Consider the following 26,132-nt stretch of genomic DNA (forward strand, 5'->3'; position numbering starts at 1 on the left):
CTCAGTGGTTTGAGCATTGGCCTGCTAAACCCAGGGTTGTGAGCTCAATCCTTGAGGGGGCCATTTAGAGGTCTGGGGCAAAAATAAGGGATGGTACTTGGTCCTGCTGTGAAGGCAGGGGATGGGACTCAATGACCTTTCAAGGTCCCTTCCAGCTCTGTGAGATAATAATAATCAGGAGATATACCTATTATAATAAAGCAACTGGAAAAACATGGAAAGGAAAAGGGTGTATGAAAGTGGTTGTTGGGGGAGAAGGAAATGGGGGGGAAATCAAACCATCAGTTCTTAAGTTTTATTGAAAAACATCTGGGAAAAGCCACTGATTAAATTTTATTACAATTCTTTAAGGAAAATCAGAGAAAATGAGGGCCCTCATCAATAATCCCCTGGCATGTTACAGCTGTTAAAAACAATTAATTATTCACTCTGGGGGAAATGTGATATATTTACTTGTTCTACACAAACAACCTGTCACTCATATGATTTATGACTAATGACAATCATTTCTTTATGTGATATATTTGGGGGTATTTCTGTAGCAAATGCCTGTTTTAAAGAGGGGAAATTAAAAATAATAAACAGAAGAGTTTTAAAAAACTGTTTAAGAGCCCAGCATCATGAAAACAACACAGGAGCATATTTTAAAATAATGTAATAATATATTTTAAGACAACATTTGAGAAGGTCAGTTTCTCTTTTATGTTACCTACCAATAGCAGAACTCTTTTACTCTTCACCTATATAGCACCTTTCATACAAATATGCTTCACAGATATTACTACACCACTTTAAGGTGTATTATAATCCCCATTTCACAGAGGGAGCAGCTGAAGAGCAATGTGACAAAACAGAAAGTTCCTTAACGTCCTCAGAGGTCCAACAAGAGTAAGATTCAGAACAATGTCAACCAATCAGATCACATTTGCAAACAAGCATATATATGCAGGTCAATGACAGCTAACTTCTTCACAAGAAGGAGTTGTAAAAAGTTTTAAATGGTATGGTGGGTCCTGTGAAGTAGAATTTTAGATCGACATATGACATTACAAGGTGATGAATGTTCAAATCACCATACCTTGATGGAGTCTTTACTTGAAATGTAGACGTAATGATCACTTTAGCACACAGCTTGCTCCTTCCTGAAATCTGTATGCATAGGACTTGCAATATGCTTAATTCAATGAAGAATTGATATTTTAAAAATTAGCATCTCTTGTATTATTCTTTCACCGGAGTGGGTCTTTTAGTCTGTCTTCCTTGGATTTTTATTATTTAAATGGCACCAGAAGCCCACATGGCATTTTGCAAACAATTAAACATTACTCTTGCCCTGAGGATCTTACAGTCTATAGGTCTGATCCTATCAGCTCTTGCTGCTGCTTCAATATATGTTTTTATGTCACACTCAGCATCACCATTTTGTTGATAAATGCATTTATGGAAATTAGAGATTGAAAAGAACTAATCATCCACTTAGTCTATCACCCTTCCAATGCAGGACAGTTCCCTGCAGGATAGTCTCCTGCGCTTTATCCACTACAGTTTTCAAGTGTCTCACGAGATAGTGTTTCCACCCTTTCATTTATGAGACTAATCCATAATCTAACATATCCCATCTTTATGATTTTCCCAATACACAGGAAAATTTAGCTTTCCTTAATTTCAAATCCATTACTTCTAGGGTAGTTCTACCTCAGTGGTCCTCAAACTTTTGTACCGGTGACCCCTTTCACATAGTAAGCCTCTGAGTGCGACCCCCTTTGTAAATTAAAAACACTTTTTTATATATTTAACACCATTATAAATGCTGGAGGCAAAGCGGGGCTTGGGGTGGAAGCTGACAACTTGTGACCCCCCATGTAATAATCTCGCGACCCCTTGAGAGGTCCCGACCCCCGGTTTGAGAACCCCTGTTCTAGCTCCTTGTTCCACTCAAAGCAACTCTCCCTCTTTGCAGTGACATCCTTCTGACACTATGCACATTTAGGCCTTTTAAGCTTTCTGTTGGAATTATCAATAATATTTGAAATTATAAATATTAATATGGGAAACCACCAAACACTAATTTAACCATAAATTCTTTTATTAAACCCAAAGGCCAAATATTATACAATTGCTCTAAACATGCCTAAAAAGCCTAAATAATAGACAATTTACTACATCCAAACAGTAACAAAACATTTATAAGCATTTGATCAAGACACTTACAAATGGGCTAAACCCAGGGGTGCTGAGACTCATATTGGTCAGTTCCCACGTGACCAGGTAGTTATTAGCAATGAACCCTTTACGAGTTTACTTTTTATATCCTTTAACAAACAAGTGATGTCATTGCCAAGTACCAACTTCACCAAAAAAACAAATTGAAACAGTTTCACCCTTCTTTCCAGTCTTAATCCAGATAAGATTGACAACCTCCGTTCTTTCCAAGGCCTTTCCTCTCCTCCTTAGAATCATAGAATCATAGAATATAAGGATTGGAAGGGACCCCAGAAGGTCATCTAGTCCAACCCCCTGCTCGAAGCAGGACCAATTCCCAGTTAAATCATCCCAGCCAGGGCTTTGTCAAGCCTGACCTTAAAAACCTCTAAGGAAGGAGATTCTACCACCTCCCTAGGTAACGCATTCCAGTGTTTCACCACCCTCTTAGTGAAAAAGTTTTTCCTAATATCCAATCTAAACCTCCCCCACTGCAGCTTGAGACCATTACTCCTCGTTCTGTCATCTGATACCATTGAGAACAGTCTAGAGCCATCCTCTTTGGAACCCCCTTTCAGGTAGTTGAAAGCAGCTATCAAATCCCCCCTCATTCTTCTCTTCTGCAGACTAAACAATCCCAGCTCCCTCAGCCTCTCCTCATAACTCATGTGTTCCAGACCCCTAATCATTTTTGTTGCCCTTCGCTGGACTCTCTCCAATTTATCCACATCCTTCTTGAAGTGTGGGGCCCAAAACTGGACACAGTACTCCAGATGAGGCCTCACCAATGTCGAATAGAGGGGAACGATCACGTCCCTCGATCTGCTCGCTATGCCCCTACTTATACATCCCAAAATGCCATTGGCCTTCTTGGCAACAAGGGCACACTGCTGACTCATATCCAGCTTCTCGTCCACTGTCACCCCTAGGTCCTTTTCCGCAGAACTGCTGCCTAGCCATTCGGTCCCTAGTCTGTAGCTGTGCATTGGGTTCTTCCGTCCTAAGTGCAGGATCCTTCTTGCTGCCCAACTGTTTTCCCATTGCACCTGGATTCAGATAGGCTTTAACCCTGGTGTGTGGGGTCGGAAGGGCCACAGTGGCTCATTTTAAGACAGATTCTCATTTGTTTTATTTAAAATCATCTTTAGTCACTCCTACTGGACAAAGGCCTTCTTTTTAGACACTTCCCCTTGTCTCATTAGTTATTCTTTGAACCAGACATCCTCCCTACTCTACTCCCTCTTGCCTTATAACTCACTGTTTTCAAGGCATTCCTTCTACTTGCTAGTCAGGCCCTTTCTTTACAATGCCCGCACACTTCCCTAACCAAACTGAAATTAACTCAAATTCTTTAATTTCATATTTAGCCGACACTTTCCTTATAAATCAAATCAATCCCTCAAACCCCTTATTCGTCTTTACTCTTCCGTGAACTCCCTCCAATCTGGCAGCATCTTTCAGGTAGTGAGGTATTAACAGCTATTTATTGGAGGTACATATAAGGCACTTATCACTTTGTTATCCAAACTGAACAAGACCAGAGAAAGCATAAGTGTTTAGAGCAACTGATGTTTTCTATCAGAATTAGTGGAGAATTTGAATGCATAAATGTGGGGAAATACATTGATTTATTGTGAGTAGGGTTCATGGGGAAAGGTTGGATATTGAAAAGGTTCTCTTATACTTTGATCAGGCTTGGGGTCCACAGACTCTCTTCCAGCAAGAAGCTGCACAGCCTGGGTCATGCTGTTGAGAACACTCTTCCTCGCAGCACTTAGTATAAATTGGGGTTTCTCTATGGGCCTCACTATTGAGCAGTTATCTTGGGTGAAGGTGTCTGAGGAGAAAAATAATTTACACCCACACCTCTTGGCAGGCCAATACTACAGTGATGGGCGATGGTTCAGAGCCCTACAAGGGCCCTTGTCAAGGTTCTGGCACGGGAAGCATAATCAGAACAAGTTTTGGCTGGCACGGGCAAGGAGGCAGTAAGACTCTTGCAATATCTACTGTGTCAACAGTGGAATAAGAATGGAGTGTGCAGTGGCCCATGAAAGAATATTTGGTAAGAGCAGGCTTCCGTTGCAGGAACACTACAGTAAGAAGTCTGCCCTTAGTTAGTTGGCCTTACAGACCCTAGATGGCAGAAGTAGATGTGTAAAGGGAAAGCCGTGAGGCCAATTCCCAAAGCACGACCACGCAGACTTTCACTAGAAGCTAATATTTTCCTCGGTGACCTATGTGAAATAAGTTGATGGTCTCAGTTCACTTCCTCGTGGACAAGCAGGAATATTACAAAATCAGCCACCACAACTGATACCCTCATTAGAAAACTTGGTAGACACACACAGGATTGAATGGGCAAGTATACTGAACTATCCCATCAGCCCCATAGATAATCTCTCTATGATTAGCATAAAGCAGCTTGCATGGCTTTTGCCATACCTGCTCTAGGGTATATATAAAATTTCAGTCTCCAGTCCTGTCGATCCATTTCCTCTTCACCATCACTTTGCAGACAGATGGAATAATTAAATCTCCATAACTGAAGGACTTTGCAAACTGAATAGTACCAAGAACTACTTTAATGATGCAACCACATTGTACCTGTAATTCAGTGCCATAATAACCAATTAGGTACACCAGCCAGTTGAAAGAAGGGGGCCTCATTTAGGCTATGGCTTGTCGCAAAAAAAGAGAAAATAATAAAATAAAAAAAAAAAACCACCTACAGCCAGCATCTCTGTTAGGTTTGTCACGTAGATGAGACCTGCTGGGAGAATCTCAGGAGTCCTGCACAAGTGAGATAAGATGGGGATTTTAACCTAATTGTATCACATTAAATGGTATTACCTGGGCTTCCTGGCATGCAGCTCTCCTTAGCAGGTTATCACTATCAGAAAAAAGAAAGGAGAAAATGGACGTTACATAATATAAGTTTAAGGAGCTAAGGCAGAAATGGTTAGTTTTTTCAAAACATATGCATCTGCCCTCTTTCTACTGCTTTGACACCCAGTAAAATATCAGGCTGAGACCTTTAAAGACCTACTTAACGCCATATGGAAAACATTCTGCAAAAGAATAATTTTGCTTTTATATATACACATATATAGCATGTACATTATATATTTAGTTATTTATTTCATTACTAAAGACCAGGGCTCCAGGTATAGTAATTTACAAGGCCCTAAATCTCTAGCTATTATGGTTGTGAATAAAACCTTCAGATTGTGAACTGAACTTAAAGTAATGCAGCAACTGATATCTGCCTGAGTCTGCAGACAGCCTGAAACAATAACTCAGAGAGACATAAGTTACCCCATACACCAAAGTGTATGTAACAATACACATACACAATACATATACACAAAGGTATAACAATGAAGTCTTGTAGTGTATCAGTACTATTTCACTACTGATCATTTCAGCAGAAATTCTAGACTAAATGTACTGATTTGCCACTAGTGAATGTGGTGGATAATGGGCCAGGGTGTAGTGGGTCAATTAGCTAATAATAAAATTTACTAATAAAATTAGCTAATAATAAAAACGCTGAGGGGGAAGAGAAGGTTACTCACCTTGTGCAGTAACTGAGGTTCTTCAAGATGATTGTCCCTGTGGGTGCTGGCACTTCTAGTCAGAGACTTGTGGTAGCAGTGCCCTGGTTGGCCACTCCAAGCGGCTACCCTACGAGCACAGACAACCGCCACCCAGTTCCTCCTCCAGAGAGAAGGAGGGTGGGTAGTGGAGCACCCACAGAGACAATCATCTCGAAGAACCTCAGTTACTGCACAAGGTGAGTAACCTTCTTTTCTTCTTTGATAAGTGTCCCTGTGGGTGCTCCACTTTAGGTGACTGAAGAGCAGTACCCCTCAGTGGAGAGGAGAGGCTTTGGAGTTGATATATGTACGGTGGAGCGGACCGATAGACCGAAGTGAGCATCTGCAGCTGACTGCTGTTCCAGGGCATAATGTTTGGTGAAAGTATGGGGCAATGCCCAGGTAGCTGCTTTACAAATATCCATGATGAGTACATGTTTGAGAAAGGCTATGGATGTGGACAGAGCTCTAGTGGAGTGTGTGCAAAGTCCAGAAGGAGCTTGCAAATTGTAATTTTGGTAACATAGTTGGATACAATTAGAGATCCATTTAGAAAGTCTCTGCTTGGAAATGATTTGGCCTTTAGATTGTTCTGTTGTGGATACGAATAGCCAGGACGATTTTCTGAATGTTTTTGTTCTCGCTATATAGAATGCCAGTGCTCTGCGGATGTCTAGTGTGTGAAGGGACTCCTCCCCGTTGTTGGTGTGTGGCTTGGGGAAGAATACAGGTAAGTAAATGGGTGTGTTGAGATGGAAGAGGGAGGTGACCTTGGGTATGGATTTTGGGTGTGGGCATAGGATGACTCTGTCCTTGAGGAATGTGGTAGAAGGTGGGTGTGCCATAAGGGAACCCAACTCTCCCACCCTTCATACTCATATGATAGCTACTAAAAAAGCAACCTTCATGGAGAAGTGTAGGAACAAGCAGGTCACTAGCAGTTCAAAGGGTTTGCCCACGTGGGCACGGAGAACAAGGTTGAGGTCCCACATAGGGGTCAGGTCCCTTAAAAGTGTTCTCTATACCCTTGAGAAAGCGCTTAGTTAGTGGATGGGTGAAGACCGTGAGTCCATCCACCTTGTCGTGAAAGGTAGTGATGGCTGATAAATTCACTCTAAGGGAGCTAGTTGAGATGCCCGATTTTTTGAGCGTCAATAAAGTAATCAAGGATAGTGGGTAACAGGGCCGATTGTGGAATGATGTGCTTGTTTCGGCACCAGATGGAGAATCTTTTCCACTTGTGTGCATAATGTTTTTCGTGTGGAGACACATCGGCCATTAAGCAGAATGTCTTGGACCTCCTTGGAGCAGCATGTTTCAAATTCTGTCATCCTTGGATTAGCCCTGCCTTGAAACAAAGCGTTGGAATGGTAGGGTGATGGAGGTGTCCCGTATCCTGTGTCAGTAGGTGAGACAAGAGGGGAAGGGTTCGTGATCTGACAGCCATCTGGGCCAGGTATGGGAACCTTGTCTGTCTGGGCCATGTTGGTGCAATCAAGATGACTCTGGATTTGTATTGTCTGATCTTGTGTAGGACACGACTCAACATAGCGGTGGGGGGGGGGTAGGAGGGAGAGAAGGCGTACAGGAGCAGGGTCTCCCATTTGTTAAGGAAGGCGTCGCTGAGGGAGTTGTGTCCCAGTCCCACTCGGGAACAGTATTGTGGGCATTTGGCATTGTGGGTTGTGGCAAAAAGGTCAATACAGTTTGCAGAATTTGTGGGTCTAGTTCCCACTCATGCGTCCATGAGAAGTTCCTGCTGAGGTTGTCTGCTGTGACTTTCTGGTTTCCAGGTAGGTAGGATGCCGTGAGGTGTATGTTGTTGCAGATGCCAGAGGCATTGCCAGAGGCAGACTACATCTGTGCAGAGCAGGTAAAATCAGGCCCCTCCTTGGTGATTTATATAAAACATAGTCGCCAAATTGTCCATGAGAATCTGCACAGTTGTGTTGCGGACCAGGGGGAGAAAGCAATGGCAGGCGTTTTGAACTGCTCAGAGCTCCAGTAGATGTATGTGGAGATTTGACTCCTCTGGGGACCATCAGCCCTGGATGGTGTTGTTGGCCAAGTGTGTCCCCCATCCTACCAGAGAGGCATCTGTGGCGATAGTGACTGATGAGGTTTCCCTTCAGAAGGGAACATCTGAGCAGATGTTTGTTTTATCCACCATGCGAGCGAGTCTTTCACTCTGCTGGGCATTGTAAGCCGTCTGTTGATAGAGTGCCTGAGGAATGTGTACAGTGCATAGACAGGTTTGTAGACATCTTATATATAGCCTGGCATGTTTCATGACAAACGTGGTAGCCAACATGTGTCGAGAAGTTGTAGGTATGTTCTGGCGGACGTTTGTGGGCTGTCTTACCATTGTGATTAGCTTTTTTAAGGCAAGAAACCGTGCTGATGCTGTGACACAGTCAAGGTGTACCCCTATAAAGTCCAGTTGGTGGGTTGGGGTCAAGGTGGATTTCTCTAGGGTGGTTTGTAACCCTAGGTTTGTAAATAGGGTTAGAGTGGTGTGAGTGGTGCGAACTGCCCCGTCGTATGTCGGTGCTTTTAGCAGGCAGTTGTCTAGATAGGGGAATATGGTCACACTCTGCTTGCGAAGATGTGCTGCTGCAATGGCCAGTACTTTGGAAAAAACCCTTGGAGCCGCAGAAAGGCCCAAGGGAAGTACCTTATACTGGTAGTGTTGGCTGCCCAGAGTGAATCGTAGGAATCTCCTGGACGCTGGGTGGATAGTGACATGAAAGTAAGCGTCTTGTAGGTCGAGGGCCAAGAGCCAATCTCCTTTCTCCAATGTTGGATTTATGGTTGCTAGGGTTACCATCTTGAAGCACTGTGTTCTCATGAACTTGTTCAGTTTGCATAAGACCAGAATGGGCCTCCATCCAGCTGTTTTCTTTGGCGTGAGAAAGTAATGTGAGTAGAACCCCCAACCCCTGTGCTAAACCAGTACTGGTTCTGCAGCATGCAATTGCAGGAGATGGTGTATTTCCTGCTGTAACAGGTACTCATGAGCTGCGTCCCTGAAGAGGGGCGGGGAAGGGAGGTGAGTAGGTGGAATGGAAAGAAAGGGATGGAATAGCCCTTCTGTATAATTTCCAGAACCCACTTGTCAGTGGCAATGGTTCTCCAGACTGGGTAAAAGGGTGTAAGGTGGTCCTCAAATGGGCTGGAAATTAGAGGTGACTGGAATTGGAGAACGTTGGGCTCTCATGTCCTTGAACAACACTTCAAAATGTTTGCCTAGAAGTGGATGGCTGAGACGCTAACAACTGCTCCTGAGTCTGACGGCATCTCGTCTGGCGCTGTCTGCAGTGTTGATCATACTGTCGTTGAGGCTGAGTGTATGGGACAGGAATCGCTGGACGTAGAATCTGCCCTGTTTATTTTTATTCGCAGGGATATAGATTCCAAGTGTCTTTAGCAGGGATTCTCAAACTGGGGGTCGTGAGGTTATTCTGTGGGGGGTCAGGAGCTGTCAGCCTCCACCCCAAATCCCGCTTTGCCACCAGCATTTATAATAGTGTTAAATACATTAAAAAGTGTTTTTAATTTATAAGGGTGGGGGTCGCACTCAGAGGCTTGCTATGTGAAAGGGGTCACCAGTACAAATGTTTGAGAATAACTGGTCTTTGGTGTCACACAGGAGTCCTTCATGGTATGTAAGGAGACGTCCGTGCTCTCTGCAAACAATTTTTGCCCCTCAAAATGTAAGTCCTCTACTGTCGCCTGAACTTCCCTGGGGAAGCCGGAGAGATGGAGCCATGAAGCCCTCCGCATTACAATGGATGTGGTAATGGAGTGGGCTGCCGGGTCAGCAGAATCCAGAGAAGCCTGCAGGGCAGTTCTGGTGATGAGGAAACCTTCTGCTATATCAGCTTTATACTGCTCTTTTTTGTCAGCTGGGATGTGCTCAATAAAAGAGGACATCTGAGAAACAATTTTATTTGGGTACTTGGCCAGTAACACATTAGTTTGCTATGTAAAACTGGAGGGTCTCCGATGAATAGGCTTTCCTGCAGAAGAGATCTAGGCGTTTCCAATCTTTATCATAGGGGGTGGCTTTGGTTTGATGTTTCTTCCCCTTTTGATTAACTGCCTCTACCACCAATGAGTTTGGAGTAGGGTGGGTAAACAAAAGCTCAGCTCTTTTAGCCAGCACATAGTACTTCTTGTCAGATCGCTCACAAGAAGGGGGGCCAGGGCTGGAGTCTGCCATATGGTTTTTGCTGGGTCCAGGATGGCAGCATTAATGGGTAGTGCTATCTTATCTGATGGAACAGCTTGCAATATATCTGTCAGCTTATGTTGAGTCTCCAGTAACTCAGCCAGTGAGATATCTAATGAATCAGCTACTCTTTTAATCAAATCCTGAAAGGATTTGAAGTCATCTCCCAATGTGGGGGGAGGCAGCATTATTATTTCGTCTGAAGACAAAGTCAGGATGTGGGTAGGTGGGAGGGTGTCACCTTCAGCCTGCCACAGATTCTTCAGCTTCCTCTTCCAGCAGTTCTGGTGAAGCTGGAGCAGATGGCGGAGGCGATCCCTGTGTCCTGGACCTAGCTGGATTGAATGGCTGGGTGTTTTGGGCTCTGTATAAGGCCCACGGGTCCCGGTATGCCCACTGCAGTGGGAAGGCCATGGGAGGGGGCACCCACGTGGGGGTTGCCAACCCATGCCCTGTGGCCAAGTGGGCTCAGGTTTAGGAATGGGGTGATGAGATGTGCCCACTCCTGTCTCCAGTTCCTCCTCTTCATCACTGGAGAGAGGAGGGGCCGAGCCAGAGGTGTGGTGATAAAGCTTGGCCCTGACGTGGCCGGGTGCCATCAGTGCCAAAGAGCAGAGATCCCAGGGTGGAAGCAATGAGTACGTCCACATGACTGACAAACTGTTGCGGGACTGGGAGACTCAGTGCCAAGTGCAGGCAAGCTCAGGCTGGGAACCAGAGGGAGCGTTGCCAGTGCTGCAGACTTGTCATATTTTATTGTTGTAGCACGTGGCGCCACAGCGCTGCTCTGTGCCTGAGGTTTCTGTTCCCTTCGTGCCGAGCTAAGAGGCTTAGTTTTGCTGCTATGAGAATGAGACTGCACAGGGTCTCGGTACCGGATGGTCCTGGTGCCTCGCGGTCCGGCGCTCTGGGTGCTGTCGGTGTCCTGGACTCGGGGTCAGAGGGATCTCTCAATCATTAAAAGTTTCAATTGGCAGTCCCTGACCTTTCTTGTCCATGCTGTGAGTTTCTGGCAGTGGAGACACTTTTGGGTAGTGTGTGTCTCCCCCAGGCAACGGACTCACTACAAGTGGCCGTCTGTCACTGGTACTGAGAGTCTGCAGGTCAGACAGTGCTTGAAACCTGGGAGAGCCAGGCATGTCTGAGAGGCTAGCTGAATGAAGAATGGTAATAGTCCCAGTCTAATGCTTCTTCAGCGACTGCTCGCCTGAGGCGGGAAGAAAACTGGGATTTTTTTTTTCTTTTTAAATATGAAAACTAAAAGAAAAATGAACAGAGAGATAAACAATGAGGAAAATTAACAGACATGAGAAAAGGGCAGAGATTAAAGAAATATGAGAGTAGATAAGGGCGCTGCTGTCATTCCGACTAAAACCAAGGGCGGTAGAGAAGGAACTGGGTGGCGGTTGGCTGTGCTCATGGGATAGCCACTTGAAGCGGTGAGAGACGGCTGCCACACATGCGCAGCCAGCCGGGACACTACTACCACAAGTATCTGGCTAGAAGCGCACGGTGCCGAGACACCTAAATTGGAGCACCACAGGGACACTCCTCAAAGAAAAAAAAGAATTCAAACCCCCGTCTCCTGAAGTAGTCACTTCTGCCCTTACCCAAAAGAAGGGGAGACGATGTATTGCCTTCCATAGTACCAAAAGCCCCAACTGCCTCTTAGATAGCAAAACCACCTCCCACACCTTTCTTCCGAGCACCAAGAGCATCCCCAGCATTCCCTTGAAAATTTTTGAAGCGTAAGTCATTGTCAACACAAAAAAATCTCTAGCACAGTAAAAATTTAAAATCTGTAGTGAGTGTATAATAAATTGAAAATAATATCAAAACAAATACTCACTGGATGGGACTGGGGGCAGCGAGGGAAAAAGCACCTGCAGGACAGGACAGCCCACTTCTGGAGTCCCTGAACTGTGTCAGCAACTTTTGTCAGGCCTGACATACTTACTATACATATCACACTGTTGTCATGATATATACCCAAAAAGGTGGCATGTAACATATTGTGGGACAACTAACAACTTACTGATCGTTAATATTCTTGTGTCATGTATGTACAGGTGTGTACAAAGAGTTATGCATATGCTAGAATTATGTTCTTAAAATGTGTTTGGCAAGACAAAGGCCTCTATTTGCTGGTCATCAGGCAGAGACAATGAAGGCACATTTACTTAAAAGCTAAGCAAAGCCATCAACCTAGGAAGCTGGGGAGATCACATCTTGGGAGAGTCTGAACCTGCAGTGATAAGTAACTGAATCAACTGATGGAATACAATATTATTGTATTATAAAAGTGTGTCAAGTAAGACCTTTCATGAAAGTTCATGACATACTGGTGATTAATATCATTGTGAAATGTACGTATTTACACCATGTGAAGAAATATGGATAAAGCATAATACCATTAAGTAACATCTGTGACCAAACACAGGGTGAAACAGGTTCTCTCACAGACAGGAGAAAGGGCAGCCATTCACCTGTCTCCAATTAAATTAAGCAGTGTGACCAAAAACAATGGAAGCCCCATTTACATATGAATCAGCAGGGGGATGGGATGTCCGGAAGCAGGGAAGAATAGCATGAATTGATCACGAGTCTGGGGACAAACCAGGAAGTTTGGGAAGACACAAGGAGAGAGAAGACACCATCTTGACATTTCATCAATGGACAGACAAAGGGACGAGAGTTCTTGCAAGTTAAGAAATATGGATCCTTTAACTAAGAAATTTCTGGAAACTGAACATAGGTGAGAAACCTGCTTAGGCAAAGATCTTTCACCTACAAGAGAAAATAGCAGCTTTTCACTTTTGAGGAAAGTCCTGACTGAAAGTCAGCCATGGCTGGGAAGAAAAAGACTAGTAAGAAATTTAACTTGAACCAAGGCTGTAGCTCGTTGAGTCAGGGCTTTGAAGCAGAGTCCGGAGCTGGAGCGCGGAGCAGCTGTGGAGCAGTGGAGCAGCAGGTTTTTGCCTGGAGCTGAAGCGGAGCCAAAGCACAAGTTCCAAAGCCCTGCGCTGAGTTAAGTCTTGGCCACTGAAAAGTGTATTTTACTTTTATTTTCTTGTAACCATTTTTTGTCTTTATCCCTTGAACTTGAATTCACTTAGAACCACTCTCTTCTTCTTAATAAACTTCTTTAACTTTTAATCCTAACCAACCCAGTTCTGTGTTTGAACCAAAGCAATTGTTAACTCCAGCTAAAGCAACAAACCGCTGTGCGTTTGTCTCTTTGAAGGAGCAATGGACCTTATCACTCCTCTGAATGCTCCAGGAGAGTGCTGAACATTCAGAGTAGACAGTTCAGGGGAAATTCAGGACTGGGGGTGTGCTGGGGTCACTCAGCAAGTCATAACTGAGGCTGCTGGAAGCCAGGCTGGGGCGGTTGTGTTGTAGGCAGGCTGCTGGTATCAGAGGGCTGAACCAGACCTGCACACCACAGAGACACTCAGACAGCAGCATGCTTGTCTGCTGGTTGGAAGCGTCCAGACAGGGAGCTATAGCAGCACAGCATTTTAAGACACCCAGGGCTACAGGACAGATGGTGACAGTGACACAACCTACTACTGGTCTAGGTTGCACTCCAGAACATGACACCTTGTTAAAGAAATTTGGATTAAAGCAGGATCATTGATTCATACAATTTCACAATCTTAGGCTGTTCCCCTCACTCGGAATCAGATAGTCTGCTCTTTGTTACATCACCACTGGTTACTGTAGCAGACAATCGTGATGCCACAAAAGCAGAGGAATGGTGAATTCAGGCGAGGAATAAATTAGGGGAACAAATAAATTGACTTAGCAACACAAAAGCCATGGAAATACCCTTAGTAATAATAAAAAGACAAAAGGAAGACTAAAACAAGAGAGAAAGCATATAATATATCCTCTAAATAGTGCCTAATTGGAATATTAATCAAAGTTTTCCTCAGAGACAGCAGCATTCCTTTAACCTAATGTTTACTCTTTAAAACTAAAGAAATACATCATTTGTATTAAAAAACAGGAACATTACTTCCATAAGTGACAGATTTGTGACTAATTGCAGTAATTTTACTACGGAATAATAGTTAAAGCAATTCCAGCTCTCAAATGGATTGCACGTCAAATATTTCCCTACATTTGCTATACTGAGTGCCAGGGTAACAGAACCCTCACGGCTAATTCCAAATAGCAAACCATGAAATTATTAATACAGCCCAGTAAGTCCATACTGCACCACTGATTAGATACTTCAGCCCCATCTTCAACCTTCTGGGCTCAGGTGAGTAAGCAAATTATGGTTTGGACTAGGCTATCTCCAATACCTATTCTCCCCTATGTCCTACAGCAGTTATCAGATGGCATGCTCTTGTTGTTCATACCCAGTGCTGGCCTCCTAGAGTGAGGCAGCAGTCCATTATTGGTGGAGAACCTCTACTTTAAAATTCACTGCCTCTTGTGATCCACCAAAGCCTGCATTTGATGGATTTGAGGATATAGAGCAAGTTGAATCCATCTAAACCAATTTTCAACTCAGGAGAAGATAGTACCTTATTAACAGATAGGGAATTCTTTGTCAACAGATGCGTATGGTCTAGTTTTTAATGCCACACTATTTGAACATTCATGTGTGACAATCAGGGTCCAGACACCCTACGGGGGGAACAGAAGGCCTGAACCCCATAGAACAAGCAATTGAATCAACTGAATATATACAATATTATACTATAAAAGTATATTGAGTAAGGTATATTATGAAAGCCAGGGACACACTGGTGATTAATATTATTGTGTGATGTATGTATGGTTAACATGTAGAGAGTTACATGTGTGCGGGAAATATGTTCTTAAAATGTGTTTGGGAGACAGAGCATAAAACTCAGCCTGCCCTAGACAAAGGAACATATATTTATCTGTCCGACCAGCTTGGTTACACGCAGAGGACAATGGAAGTACATTTACGTACAAGGTAAACAAAGCCATCCAGCTAAAGGAGCTGGGGAGAAGACCATTTAACAATCACATCTGCGGTGCAGAATCTGCACAAAAGGAAGCCTTCATGGCTCTTGAAGCAGAGACAAGAGACTTGTATAACATAAGGGGGACAAAACACTTTGGTTATCCATCACTGAGGGGACTCAGGGTTCAGTGCCCTCTGAGCCTGTGAAGGTGGGGAGTAATATCTTTGTCTCTCTAGACAAAGATAACAACTTGCAGAAATTGACTTTTAGTCACTAGAAAGCATGTTTTGTTTTGTATGTAACTATATCTGTTTTTATAGTCTTACCATCACTTAAACTTCTGTTCATTGTTAATAAACTTATTCTTGCTTTATTACAAAACCATCTCTGTGCTGTGTATTATAGCAAAGTGTGAGTCTTCAGCTAAACTAACTGGTATGTGTTCTGTCTCTCTGGAGGCAGCAAACTTAATAACTTCTGTGAGTGTCCAGTGAGAAGGACCAGACACTGCAAGGAGAAGTCTCGGGGAACTCTGGAGTTCACTGATTGTTACCTGCAAGGCAAGATTTGGATTGACAGTGTCCTGAATATAGGGTGACCAGACGTCTCGATAAAAATCGGGATCGTCCCACTATTCAGTTGTTTGTCCTGCGTCCCGATATTTTGCTTCAGCAGCACTCCGGCTTTTTTTTTTTTTTTCGCTTGGGGAGGCAAAAAACCTAGAGCCGGCCCTGGTGGGTGGGTGAGCCTGTGCTGCCCACCCCCCCATGTGTCCTGATATTTTGTTCTTGTCATCTGGTCACCCATCTGAATAGTTTGTTGGCAAGGCAGACAAGCTGGTGTATCAGGAAGCTGACACACAGCTTAGCAACAGCAAAGCTCTCACTTGCTGAGGCTGAGAGGGGTAACACAGTGGCTTACAATTCTGGGAACCTAGGGTGACCAGATAGCAAATGTGAAAAATCGGGACAGGATGTGGGGGGTAACAGGTGCCTATATAAGCAAAAGCACCAAATATCGGGACTGTCCCTATAAAATCGGAACATCTGGTCACCCTATGGGAACCCCAAGCAGGACGTCCCATCATGCTCTCTTTAATATTTGTATTCAAGGCCAGATATGGTGAATGTGGGCAATACAGAAATAATCCCATGGACCAATTTACACAAACTGCAAGTTTAAACCAGGATATTCCATAAAGTCTGCAGTGCTCATACCAACTTCCAGGTGCAGGTTGTCTACAGTAAGCTGTCAAGTCACAGATATGCTAAATAGCCCCACCAGAGCATGCACATGACACTTCCAAACACAGGAACTGCTGCCACTGGTGGTTTTTCATTCGTTTCCTTCTCTGTTAATTTTTAGATTCAGTATATGTTTATTTAAGTCATAGAATATCAGGATTGGAAGGGACCTCAGGAGATCATAGAGTCCAACCCCCTGCTCAAAGCAGGACCAATCCCCAATTTTTGCCCCAGATCCCTAAATGGCCCCCTTAGGGATTGAATTCACAACCCTGGGTTTAGCAGGCCAATGCTCAAACCACTGAGCTACCCCCCTCCCTAATTGTTTTCACCACATGGTTGGTGCTACCCCTTATTTTCTAGGGTCAAAGTGGAGTGAGGTTATGAGCCAGTACTTCTTCCAAGGTAGCTGCTATCTTGTGCTCTAGTTTTAATTTCTTTAAAAATTTAGTCTATCCCTATGGATCCTTGGTAAATTGTTCCAATGGTTAATTACCCTCCCTGTTAAAAAAGAAAACAAAAGCTCAGAGAAGTACCAGTACTTTTCCTCCGTAATTCATCTGCCTTTACTCATTCCATATGGTGGAACCAAAGCGCTGAAAAATAGGTTTTTGAGGGCTTCTACAGATAAAGTTTGTCATAGTTTGAACCATACTGCTCAAAAAACAGCAGATAAACTGGTAACCTTTCAGCCTTCTGTCCATAAAACATGATTCAGTCTCTGTCCATACTGGGTTATCAGACCATGGATGTTTGAAATGCTAGCTAGTAAAGAATGATTAGTTAAATATGGGACATTTTGTACTGCTTTCTGTATTTTATTTACCAGCACCAGATAGTAAAGTAATGAAACAGTTAATGTAACACTCTGATAAGGAGAAGAAAGAGGCAGAGAGAAGTTACATATTTACCAGCTGACTGATCTATCATATTGCCTGAAAGAGTGCACAGACATTTCCTATAACTATGGTGATATCCACAGGTAAACCATGAAGGAATTTCTACCCTGGTCTTTCCCTCGAGGCTTACAGACACAGCTTATGCCTTACAGCAAAACAAACGTAAAGTACAGCATCTGCTGGTTTATGCAGTGCTGCTTTCCTGATGTCGAAATTAACCATTACATTGCTCACAACTGGCCTAGCTAGGTTATGCTGCAAAAGTGAAGGGAGAAGAAAAAAAGGGGAAGGGGTGCCTCATCGACCGACTCCATTGACAGAGCCCAGAGTGAAGCTCTTTGAAGAATCCCGTCGGATTCTCCAGTAAGAAAGGTCACAGTGGTGCAGAGCCTCAGAAGGATGGACAGGGCAGGAGGGGATTTTATGTGAAGAACCCACATGGGAAAATACTATTTATTGCTTCTGTAAATTAGTTTTGGTCTTTTGTTACATAGTGTTGAACATAAAGATAAGGAGTACTTGTGGCACCTTAGAGACTAACCAATTTATTTGAGCATGAGCTTTCGTGAGCCACAGCTCACTTCACTGATGAAGTGAGCTGTGGCTCACGAAAGCTCATGCTCAAATAAATTGGTTAGTCTCTAAGGTGCCACAAGTACTCCTTATCTTTTTGCGAATACAGACTAACAAGGCTGTTCCTCTGAAACATAAAGATAGTGGCTCTGATTCTAGAACCTGCCATCTGGAAACACCTCCAGTGACACAGACCCAGCAGAACAGCTGTATGGCATCCTCCCCTTCCTCCCCCCAGCACAGAGGCATGCCACAGGAAGAAAGGACACGTGGCCAGAGTCCATTGCACTCTAGCTATTCTGGGCTGCCATGCCATTAGAATATCCCTTGGGGCTCCTCTAACTCATACCTCCAGAACCCTGAACATACAGAGGTGCTCTCTCCCCCTGGTTTCAGTACTGAGTTTCCTCAGCCAGGACTGAGGATCAAGGACAATATTTTACTCAAAAATCACCCAAGGGGAGTATTACATCTTCCTTTGTCTTTTGTATAGCACCAAGCACCGGTTCAGCACTTAACAACTAAACTACCACAGCAGCAGCTCCTCAAAGATGTTCGTTATATCAAAGAGGACTTTGGCTTTTCCTGATATAACTGCAGCATCCGTGCCACTCGTCACGACCAGAACATTAGTATTTCTATTACAAGCTTGGCTTTGGGAGGATGTGAACATCAGATGCTCAGTCTGAATCAGCTTCCCCAGACTTTGCATTTATGCTCAATGTTTTTAATGAAGTTAATATCAAAAAAGCTGCAGCAGCTGCTCAGGATGGAACCTTCAAAAAAGTGACAAACCGAGTTATCATCTGGCAGGGACATAAAGTGCAGCAATCAAATTAATGCTACCAATGACACTTAGTTTACTGGCAATGAGAGCCAAAGCCCTGTGAACCTAGCCAATATTTTCTGTGGTGAAAGTCAACTCCTTGTTTGCCACACATGGAAGGTGAAAATGCATCACTTATTTAAAACAGATATTTATACACGGTGCCCACCACTTTGACACAATAAATATAAAGGCCCACCCTGTCAATTATGATTCAAGAGTCTATCAAAAGCATCACTGTAACAGGCTGGCGGCATTTGCCTGAAACACCCACTTTGTTAAGCAGGTGCCGATCGTGACAGGAAAGAATTTAGCAAACGTAATTTGGCAGAACTCACTTAAGCAGGTGACTCATTATGCCACCTGGATATACGGGAAGTGTGGAGGAGAGGTCCTGGGGTGTAAGCCGAGAAGTATTTTGAGAAGTAGCCAAAACTGGGTAGAAAGTTTGAACTGACTTTTATGTTATAAATTGTTGTTTTCTTTGTGAGTGATGGGGCAGAGTTTGGACTTCACATATTGCGAGGAGTATGTCTGTAGAGCAGGTTGGACAAGGCACCCGCTCACATTCAAAGAGATGATTTGTGCACTGTGCCAACAAGGGTGTCCAATTCAGACCCCGTTGCCAGTCTTGGAGAGTTCCAATACCACCTCATTACATCTAACCGCTGAGACAGAATGTAAGAAGCAGCAATCTGTCACCAGGGGGTTCCAAACTTTTAGGGTTTTAGAGATCATAACCGCTTAGGCCAGCCAAGTCCCAGAGTCTCCTTGATCCTCTGAAATGACTCTACTGTAGTTCCAGCCAATTACCATGCAGTGACATAACCAGATGAGGTTATCTATCCTGTCCTCTCCCCATTTCCAAAGATAATTCAACTCTATCACCTTGATTTTGTAACCAAAGTCTCAAGTAAACCTCTATTTGACTTTCAACAAAAGTGTAGTATTGTCACATAGCTGCATGCACACAAAGCTTACCTTAAGCTTTCGCCTTGCATCTTGAGCACATCCTTTAATATATACACAGGACAAAAGGAAACCCAAGTGTAAACTGGCATAATTCCAGGGAAGGTCAATGGAAACATACTCACATGCAGCAGGATGGTATTCTACCTTTCCTTTTCCTGTGCTGCTGGAACAGCCTCTATCCTGAATGCAAGAACTTGGATTTTTTTAAGCATTTGTATTTTATGAGAAATTAGAGTTTTGTAATAATAGCACTAGGGCTATAGTCAGGCACAGCCCAGTCAGGTATGGTACAAATTATCCCACTTCCCGTTCATCTCTCACATCTTTCTAGCCTATTTTACTTTTTACCTGCAATACCTCAGCTATTCCAGTTCAGTGCCTCTCTCAAGGCGATACCATCCACCACACTAGAATACGGGACCTCCCATGCCAAACTCATTTTCACTTGTGACCTAAATCAATCAGGATGTGAACTAACGTGTCTGAAGGTGAAAGGCTAGTGCAATGACTCACTGTCACTCCCTGGGGCAAATGCTGCATTTAAAAATTGTGTCTGCCACAGCCAGGCTGAGATACCAGCTCTTTGACCTTCATACTGAGCTACCACAAGCCTCTGCCATCTGATTTGCATGGTGGCGAGTTACCATGCTCTACTCTCTCTTTCCTGTTACCAGCTGTAGGACAGAAGGGGCATTTTCTTCATACCCAAAGGTAGGTTCTGGGGTCCATCCACTATAGGACACTAACAAATTTTCCCACGGGAAAGGGGTGCAACTATGGAGAAATTATGAAGATCAAGTGCAAAATTCTTGCCTTAGATATGCATGTGCAGCTCTCAGTAAAGTCAGTGAGAGCCACATGTGTATCTGAAGGGAGGATCTGGCCAAAAGCAGCTACTCCAGAGTTCTTCTGTCCCTAAGCAAATCTAGGATGGCTTTGGCTGGTTTGCCATTCATTTGCTGGAGAGGTCGTTACTTTAAATAGCTCAAATGAAAGCTACAATCACAGCATCTGAACCCAAAAAGAGATGAACTTTGAAATGGCAAAAACTAAACGAGCTTCTTCCTGCGAAGTCTTGAGGAGAGGATGGAAAAGCCAAAGGGAGCAAAAAACCTTCCTTCAGCAGCACAAATGAACAAGCAAAGCCTCAGACAGCTAATTCCAGGATGTCAGAGGCTAATATGAATTGATGTCAGCTAAAGTAAACCCTTTTGTCAGACACTCCAGCAGTGCCAGAAACAGAAGCACAAGACTTCACTAAACCTTTAAGCTGTTCTAAAAGGATAGATATAAGTCTAGTCAAGTACACCTCACGCATAGTAATTTAGCCTCAGATGTCGACAACGGCAAACCTCACAGGCAACATAATCTACACTCAGTTTATTAAGCGCTTCAAGTGTTGCCTCGCGCACCAGGTACTTGGGGCTAAACGCACCTCTAGTGCTCCCCAGTGTAACCAGTACGTCACCAAGGGTGCATGAAAACATGCTGCCACAGTCTGACAGCCCAGACCCTGCAGCACATTCCACCAGTGGAGGAATAACTATAGACAAGGATCCTGACCTGTCTCTGCTCCTCAGAAGCCACAAGACACATCCTCCTCCCTAGGGAAAGCGGCCCCTAGAGGTTTATGGGGAAATCTTGGAAATCAGACCATTCCCATATGATGTCCATCTGGGAGAGGTTAGCTAGTTTCCTAAGGATTAGCATTCCTTTCTATTGTATTTATACAGCCCTATAGATGGACCTGGAGCTCTCTATTTTTAACAACATACTTCAAAATCAGAACACACTAAAGATAAAACAAGCCAGTTCTAAGCCAGAATGGATTATAACAATGAAACCATAAACAATGCCTAATAAGTAATAATAATAATAAAAAAACAACAGACAAGTTTTAAGCAAAGGGGTATTTTAAAGGGGTATTTACTGTCCCAACAGGCTCAAGATACTCCTAGGAATATCCATCTTTCCTTTCCACAAAAATCTGGCATTCTGACAAGGGATGGGAAAAAATATTAAACTAAATACGCACATAAATAATTCACACTCATCTTTTGGCTTCTCTGTCTCCTGCCCCAGCAATAGCGCTCCACAGAGATCCAGAAAGATCTCTATGTCAAGCCTTGTTTTCAACCACAAGAAATACTGTTTTGAGATAAACAACAACACTTTACAGTTATGTTTCATCTTCCACCCAAGGAACTCAAAGCACTTTGCAAATGAATTAATCATCTTCACAAAAACCACATCAGGTAGGAAAGTGTTATTTCCACTTTGTAGACAGGAAAACTTAAAACACAGGGAGGTTAAAGGGGCATCAACCTGAAAAAAATCACACTTCCATATGAAAATATTGTGCCTACTTTTGTTACAAGTAATCTCCAACATTACTGAAACCGAAAGAGATTAGAGGGTTTTTTTTAAACTCCCCTCTATTTTTTCCTGTTTATTTGTGTTGTGTTTTTGACACACTTTGTTTATAGTCAGTTTCACTGTTTCCTTGATGATGCAGGCCCCTTCCCCAGATCCTGAGGAAGTGTGTTTGCCAGGAAAAGCATGGTGGAGTCAAAATTGACAGTAAACAAGCAGGTGCCCCCACAGAGAGTGGCTCTTTGGCCTGTCCAAGAGACCCTTCTACACATAAATAGGGGAACGGGGGAGGCATGTTTAAAACAGGATTTTTTAAAAGCAAATCTCACAACATTCTATTTAAATAGTTCTTTATAGTACAGTGACATCTCCACCCCCAGCCCACGGTGGCAGCAGCTAGGAGGGTCTGTGATAGGAAGGGAGACAAATAAGAAAGGTGGTCTAGATGAACAGGGTCTACAGACAGGACTCTACTAGGACTCCCCACCACTAGTGGAAGGACCACGTGGCTTCTCAGCTGGATGTTGCTCCTGAATAACAGCCCATCCCCATTATTTTTCAGATCAATTTTTGGCTAGTGGGTTTAGTCCTCTGGCTTTCAGGAATCTAGCAAAATTTTCAAGTATTTTGTGGTTGTGAGGTGATGGTTTAATGTATGTGGGAGTGGCCAGGTGAGAGACCAATAAAGTAAGTTAGAAAAGGGAAGTATGGTAGAGGGAGATTTTTAGAGTGGAAGAGAGGAGACTGAAAATATGGGGAAGGAGGTAATGAACATAATGTAGGGAAAAAGATATAAAGGGATTGGAGGAAGAAGAAAGAGAAAAAAAGAAGCTGAAAACAACATAAGGAAAGATAAAGCATGATTATAGAAGAGAAAATGCAGAATTAGTGTTTCTAATTCTCATGATTTTATTGTGAATCTTGTGATTCTTCATTATAGCTCAATTCCTGGAGACATGACTATGTGAGAATCTCAGCTTTCATTTAAAAAAAAAAAAATTAAGCTTCTAGCTCTCATGGTTGTAGCAAAAATGTAAAACATGAGCCCTAAATGCTGAAAACTCCAAAGGCAACCAAAGAGACTCCAAATTTAGCGTTTTTAAAATCTCATGATTTCTAAGAAAATCTCGTAGTTTTCGAATGCTCTGAAAGCAATACTGTGGATTGAAGCCCAGAAAGAAATGAAGGCATTTAAGGGGGGGTGGTGGTGGAGGGAAGCAGGGGAAGAGACAGCAAGTCAAAATATTAAAACATATGTAGAAAGGTGAATGACAATTTATTGTAATCCATCAGCACACAATAAATAGTGCATAACTGTTTTATTCGTTTTAATTTCAGCAGGGTGTGCCAACATGTATATTTTTTAGGTGGGCTAGGATGTGTTGGGATTAGGTACATTTTTCAAGTCCTAGCTGTTCTGTCTTTTCCCACCAAAGCTTTATATTTTATATTTACAGGGGAGAGAAAGATTCTGAGACGAAGACATGGAGAATCTCAGATACTTTTCAAAGAGACGAAAGTGGAGAAAATTATATGAATCAGACCTACCAACCTTTACAGTGCCTTATTAAAGTTAAATAGGATTATATAGATTAGAGATATAAAGGACCTATTAAGCATTTTCTAGTCCATTCTCTCCTGCTTGTGTGGTATTGTTCCCCACAGTATATTCTCTTGTGCTTTGTCCAACATAATCACCTCTCTGTAGACATACTACAGAACTTGAAATAATTGCTCAATTAAATTTCATTATTTAGAATGAATTCAAAAACAACTGAACTAGTTATTTAGTTACAGGTAATTACATGGAACCATCTGCACAAAAATCCGTTGCAATTTAAAGCATGAAATATACCATATGCAAAATGTTCACATTGTACAGTAAGTAGAAAAGAGTACTCCAGAATACACCATGTGGACCAAAGGCAGTACAGTGATTTTCCCTCTCTGTGCCTCTGTTTCCCCTTCTACCATACGTCTGTCTTGTCTGCTTTAGACTGTAAGCTCTTGCTATGCAGATAACGTGCCTAGCAGAGGGGGGCTATGATCTTTCATGGGCCTTTAGATGCTACTGTAATACAAATAATAATGGAATAAAGCTCACATAAATGGACTGATGTGTCTTGGGGCGGGGGAGTCACATGATGAAAAATGGAATTCTCTGTGCCAGCTACTCTTATGACAAGACAAAACGAGCAGTACTGAATGTGGCCCATCACTCCTTCTGAAGGCCAGTGGATCATGCAATATGTTGACCCACTGGGCACATATTCCTGTGCTGTCCACAATCCTCCCTGAATATTGCTGCAGAGGACTGCTCCACTGTGCTGTATGAGGAGGGAGTGTGGAGTCACCCTCAAAGGGCTCTCCAAGGCCTTCCCTCCTCCCCCCCACCCATGCAGCAGAAAGTGCTTGAATATGGTTCTATTTGGGCACCCAAGAGAGTGGGCAAAGCTTTCGCATAGGAACCAAAGGTCAGCTTTTCTGCTGCTTCTGGGGAAAGAAAGGGGGGAATAGCCTCAAAGACTCACTGACATCTCATAGAAAAATTGTGAAAGGCAACCTATTAAGAAGAGACACTTCTACTTATAATTTCGTGTAGTTGACATTTCTCTTTCATTGGTCTTTTGGTTATTGGAGGCATGTACATGAAATCAGAACCTCCGCTCATCTGCTGTCACTGCTTATTCCTCACTTGAAGTCATCATGCTCCATGGCATCAATCAGTGCCACAGTAACCAATTACACTATCACAAAGAAAAGACTATGGGCCAAATTTTCTGCTGGTGTGACTTCCCTGAAGACAGCTAAGCCCCAAGAGTTAGGCATGAAGAAAGCCGCCAAAGCAGACTGACACTTCAAAACAAAGATTCTGATTTAATGCAGATATCCCTAGGAAGAAAAAAAGCACCGGGAACAAGAAATAAGAAAAATATAATACACAGTATAAGCAGATTTGTTTTCCACTGAGGCCTTGGCAGCATTTTAACATTAGGGGGAAAAAACAGTTAAGCCCTTGTCACACTGATTTAAAAGACACAGGGAGATGATGGAGCAAATTGCAACCCCCAAAGCAATAGCACCTCAGAATCATTTGGCTATATTTGCACTATAATGAAATCATGTTAACAGTAATCTTAAAAATTGGGATTGAAATTTAAGTCTGTTTAAAACTTTTCAGAAACCAGTCCAGGATTTAGAGCCCTGTGGGGAACATTTATTCCAGAGATAACAGAAACGAGCAACAGAGGAAACTATACTATACATGCTGTTGCTCTAGTTGGTGAGGGAGGAGCGGGTGATCTTATTTCAAAAGGCAAACAATATTTTGCCTATGGCAGATGCTGACATATCTAGAATGCAATCACGGGAACTAAAGTTGTGCTGATGCTGAAATCACATGTGTGCTTATTGATGGGCACTTAAAAATAGTACTTTAACATGCAGGTGAAGATAACAATTGCACTAGTTGCATATAAGGTAGTTAGAATGACTGTTAGTGCCCTATCCACACTCTAGTAAGGGAGCTACCAGTAGGGAGGTCAAAAACTGAATGAGTATGAAGCCTGAACCACCAAATCCTTCCTGAAGGTGGCCCATCCAGTTCTGTTGGTAGCACAAGACAAAGCAAGGCAGGGAAGCTTAAATGCTGCGGCTAATGCTGTACCTGTTATAGAACTAAAGTTTCCAAGGCCTGTGAATTTGGCACCTTTCATAAGAACTACATTAATAACAAAAATAATGGGGAAAACCCTAATTGTGCAATCAGATCCACTTGGGCATATCACTGTGTTCATGTGGAGTGCTACTGACATCCACACAGGCACAGGAATCTGTGCTAGAGAAACTATTTGCAGGCGCAGGACTTATATTTTTATTCACTGCTATAATGCTGTTCGAACAACAACAAATATTTGGCCGACTGGATTTTACAACTTAGAGGAGAAAAATCTCTCTCTCCTCCAGCCTAATTCCGAGGCAATCCATTCTACTCCACTAGTCTGTCTCTTTAAGGTACTGTAGGAACTACCTCAAATTTATGACAGAGAAGCCATTGGATGACTGAGTCTGGAAGTCATAGGTTAAGTTCAGCAGTCTTCTTAAGAATGTGGCTTAATGGAAGGGGCAACCAATAACCCCAAAGGGCTTCCTGTGCTTTAAAAATCTATTTTAAAAAACTTAGGTGAGCTTGAAGGAGAGTATCTCCAGAAGAACAAGTGCTTCTCAGAATGTCAGAAGAAAAGGAATACAAAGAATTAATGAT

At 43.1% G+C, this 26,132-nt stretch overlaps 1 protein-coding gene across 3 annotated transcripts in view; it reads right to left on the minus strand.

The window, feature by feature from the left end:
- The window catches only part of AGK (acylglycerol kinase), a 58,558-nt gene that overhangs the window by 26,520 nt on the left and 5,906 nt on the right, over window positions 1-26,132 (minus strand). For all 3 annotated transcript variants that reach the window (XM_048830521.2, XM_048830503.2, XM_048830512.2), the window contains one exon: window positions 5,056-5,095. In XM_048830521.2, coding sequence (XP_048686478.1) covers window positions 5,056-5,095 — 40 coding nt within the window. The remainder of the gene's footprint in view (window positions 1-5,055; window positions 5,096-26,132) is intronic.

The sequence above is a fragment of the Caretta caretta genome, chromosome 1 (genome assembly GCF_965140235.1).
Source record: "Caretta caretta isolate rCarCar2 chromosome 1, rCarCar1.hap1, whole genome shotgun sequence".
Lineage (NCBI taxonomy): Eukaryota > Metazoa > Chordata > Testudines > Cheloniidae > Caretta > Caretta caretta.